Source organism: Stegastes partitus, unplaced genomic scaffold (assembly GCF_000690725.1).
Source record: "Stegastes partitus isolate 25-593 unplaced genomic scaffold, Stegastes_partitus-1.0.2 Scaffold915, whole genome shotgun sequence".
In the NCBI taxonomy this organism is placed as follows: domain Eukaryota; kingdom Metazoa; phylum Chordata; class Actinopteri; family Pomacentridae; genus Stegastes; species Stegastes partitus.
In genome coordinates, this window is record NW_007578646.1 from 320908 (window position 1) to 324294 (window position 3387).

A 3387-nucleotide genomic window follows, 5' to 3' on the forward strand; every position below is an offset into this window, starting at 1 on the left:
ATACTGATGAGTACACGGACAAATAGAATTTAAATACATTATACATACAATAAATACAAAACATAAATAAACGACTCAAAGGAAGTACTGAAAATCTTTGTACAAGATATAAATAGCTTGAAATATACTTATAGTTACCTTTGGCAAGTCTAGTTTACAGTTGTTCAACCCGCGGTAACAAACTTTGTCCCTTTTTCAGTAAAATGCGAAAAAATAATCATCAAAATAAACCCGTTGCACTTCGGGGCAGAATATGGCCAAAGAAGTTTCACTTCATGGAGATTTTTTGCGCTCAGTGTTCGATATTTACCACTTTTATTATTATTTGCCCTTAACGCGGCGTCTGTGCGCGCCCTCGTCCCGGTGCCATCCACGGAGGGGGAGGAGGGGGAGGAGGGGGAGCTCAGTTTAGGAACGCGTTAGGGGTCACCCTCTTTTGATGGGACAGCACCCCGGGGAACCCCGCGGACACGCCCGGGGAGAAGGCCGGTAGGGAGCTGTTTCTGAGCGAGTCCGAGAGCAGCGACTGCGGCGAGCTGCTGGTCGCCAGGCCGCCGAACCCCGGCGCGCCCTGCTGGAGATGCGGCGGCGGCGGCGGAGGCGGCGGCGGCGCTCCTCCCGGCGGCCCCGGTGCCCCAGCAGCGTGTTGGGTCCCTGAGACAAAATAGCCGGCAGTCTGTCCGGACAGCAGCCCGACCGGCGACGTGCTCATCCCGTAACTGTTCGTCAAGCCCAGCGCCCCGGCGGCTGACCCGCCGAGGATGGAGCGCCCCAGGTCCCCGTTGCTCAGCTGCTCCACGGCGGGCAGCAGCGAGCCGTAGCCGGCCGCCTGGTTCAGGAAGCCGGGAGAGGATCCGTTGTAGTGCGGGTGGTGGTGGTGGTGGTGGTGCAGGGAGAGGAAGGGAGAGATCTGCCAGTAGAGCGGGTTGTTGGCCCGCTCGTTAATCCCCAGGCCGAGAGGAGCGAAGCGCAGCCCGCGCTTCATCGCCAGCTTTCCCCGGGAGGTGGCGGAGCGCCGGCGCAGCTTCCCGGTAGTCCCGCCGATGAAAACGTCGTCGCTGCTCGGGTCCAGCATCCAGTAGTTGCCCTTCCCCGGGTCGTCGTAGTGCCGGGGCACCTTAACGAAGCACTTATTGAGGCTGAGGTTGTGCCGGATGGAGTTCTGCCAGCCCTGCTTGTGCTCCCGGTAGTACGGGAAGTTCTTCATGATGAACTCGTAGATGCCGTTGAGCGTGAGCCGCTTCTCGGGGCTCTGCCGGATGGCCATCATGATCAGCGCGTTGTAGCTGAACGGAGGCTTGTCATATTTCCCGTTTTTGCCGCTGTTGCCACCGTTAGTGTTCTGCTCCGGTGCTGCCTTGGCGCCGTCCCCTCCTCCGCCTCCCCCTCCGTCCTCCTCCTCCTCTTCCCCCTGCTCCTCCTTGCCCGGTTTCTCCGGGTCCAGCGCCGCGGCTGTGGAGTCCACCTCCGGCGGGTCCAGCGACTTGTCAGAGTCGGAGCCCGGTGAGGGCGACAGGGTCCCCGGGATGCCGACGATCGCGGCGGCGGCGGCGGCAGCGACGGAGTCCGGTCGGTCGCACTTGGAGGGCAGCAGGAGGCTCTTGATGCTGAAGGAGGAGGACCGGTGGACGGTCGGCGGGTCTTTTACATCCTCCATGCCCGGTGGCGGTGGGTCCCAAAAAACCAGGAATAAATAATAATAAAAAAAATAACAACAACAACAACAACAACTCCAAGCTCGTCCACCTCCGTTATCCGGGCTGGAAACGAAAGAGAGACAGAGAGGAGAGAGAAAGGAGGGTCAGGATGAGAGATGCATGGATGGAGGAGTGGAGAGAGAGAAAAGAGACGGAGGGAGAGAGAGAGAGAGAGAGAGAGAGAGCGGAGAGGGAGGGAGAGAGCGTGGCTTGGATGTGGAGAAATTAGTAATTAAGGAGGTTCCGACTTGCGGCTACATCACGGAGAGGAGGAGCTTCTCCAACTTGGTGATTTTGTCAACAAATCCTCTTTCCTGCGTCTTCCTGTGCGTCTCCGAGCCGAGCCTCCGTCGACCTTTAACGTCTCCCGCGACGCAAACCTGTCATTTTTATCTGCTGCCTTTAATCTCTCCTCTTCTCCCTCTCTGCCTGTTTCGGCATTTACGCGCGTGCACGACTCCCCTACAGTCGCTCGTGTGACTGTGCCGTGCGTCACGGAGCCTCGTCCGTGTGCATGTGTGCGTAAAATCCCGCTCTGAGCCTGTGCGTAAAAGCGCACGTCGTCCCCCCGAATGTCTGCGCTTGTGTGCGTAAAGGCGCACGGACGGGCACGGCCTCCTCCTCGGCTTTGTTTTCTCAACGACAATAATAGTTTGAATTCATGTCGGCAAACACGGCGCGTGCACGAGCAGTGTGCGTTCATGTGTGTGTGTGTGTGTGTGTGTGTGTGTGTGTGTGCGTTCATGTGTGTGTGTGTGTGTGTGTTCATGCATGGGGTTTTTTTTTGGAGATGCAGGAGGAGGAGGAGGGGGGAGCACCGCCATTGTCTACTAATAAAAGTCATTGTGCCGGCAGGGAACACACACACACACACACACACACACACACACACACACACACACTCGAGCTGCAGCAGGTCTGATGCTGGAGCCAGAGCGCCTCCTGTCGGTGACGGTGGGTGCTGCTGGCCGGTGGATGAAACCACCACTAATACGGGCCCGTTTCACTTCATAGATTCTTTACCGGACGTGTTCAGAGGTGAGTGCATCTGTTGTGTTGTGAGCAGGTAGAAAACAAACCACAAAGCCACAAACACACGACGTCAAACATCCTCCAGGTGTCTTCAAAGGAACTAAACTTCCACAAACTATTTCTAAGTGACAACATCGTCTGTTTCATGTTCGCTATGAGCAACATCCTCTAACCACCTGAGAATCATTCACAACATCGCTTCTTACCTTTTATTATTTCACGTATTTAGTTTTTTATTTTACGATAAGGTTTGTCAGTAGCAGGAAATGCAGTGTCTCTAAAAACAATCCTCTGTCTCATTATTCTGGTGTTTAGCAAATATAAATAATGTTGGTGATCCTGACTGAGCTGAAACAGGAAACGTTTAATGTCAGACGGTGAGAAATAAAAGGTTTTGTGTGTTTTTATGCAGCTGATGTAAACGTCTGGTTTTAACTCTACATCTTCTATCTTCTGACTTCTCTATGAAGCATCTCGTTTACTCTCATGTTTTGTTTCTGATCAATATCTGGTGCAAAGTTTTCCTTCAGGATTAAATGAATGAGCCACATCCTCAGAATCCGGTGACTTTAACAACCAGCAGAGGATTAAACATGAAAACGTGACACATTCAGGCCTGTGAGCTGCTTTTTGTGCACAACAGGTCCAGACACAGCGA

At 54.1% G+C, this 3387-nt stretch overlaps 1 protein-coding gene across 1 annotated transcript; it reads right to left on the reverse strand.

The window, feature by feature from the left end:
* Window positions 1–403: 403 nt before the first annotated feature.
* Window positions 404–1657, reverse strand: LOC103366192 (forkhead box protein G1-like). The gene is made up of 2 exons (XM_008293849.1): window positions 641–1657; window positions 404–574 (listed from the first exon to the last, which is right to left on the reverse strand). Exons 1-2 carry the CDS (start codon window positions 1655–1657, stop codon window positions 404–406), a joined length of 1188 nt encoding a protein of 395 aa, XP_008292071.1.
* Window positions 1658–3387: the final 1730 nt, after the last annotated feature.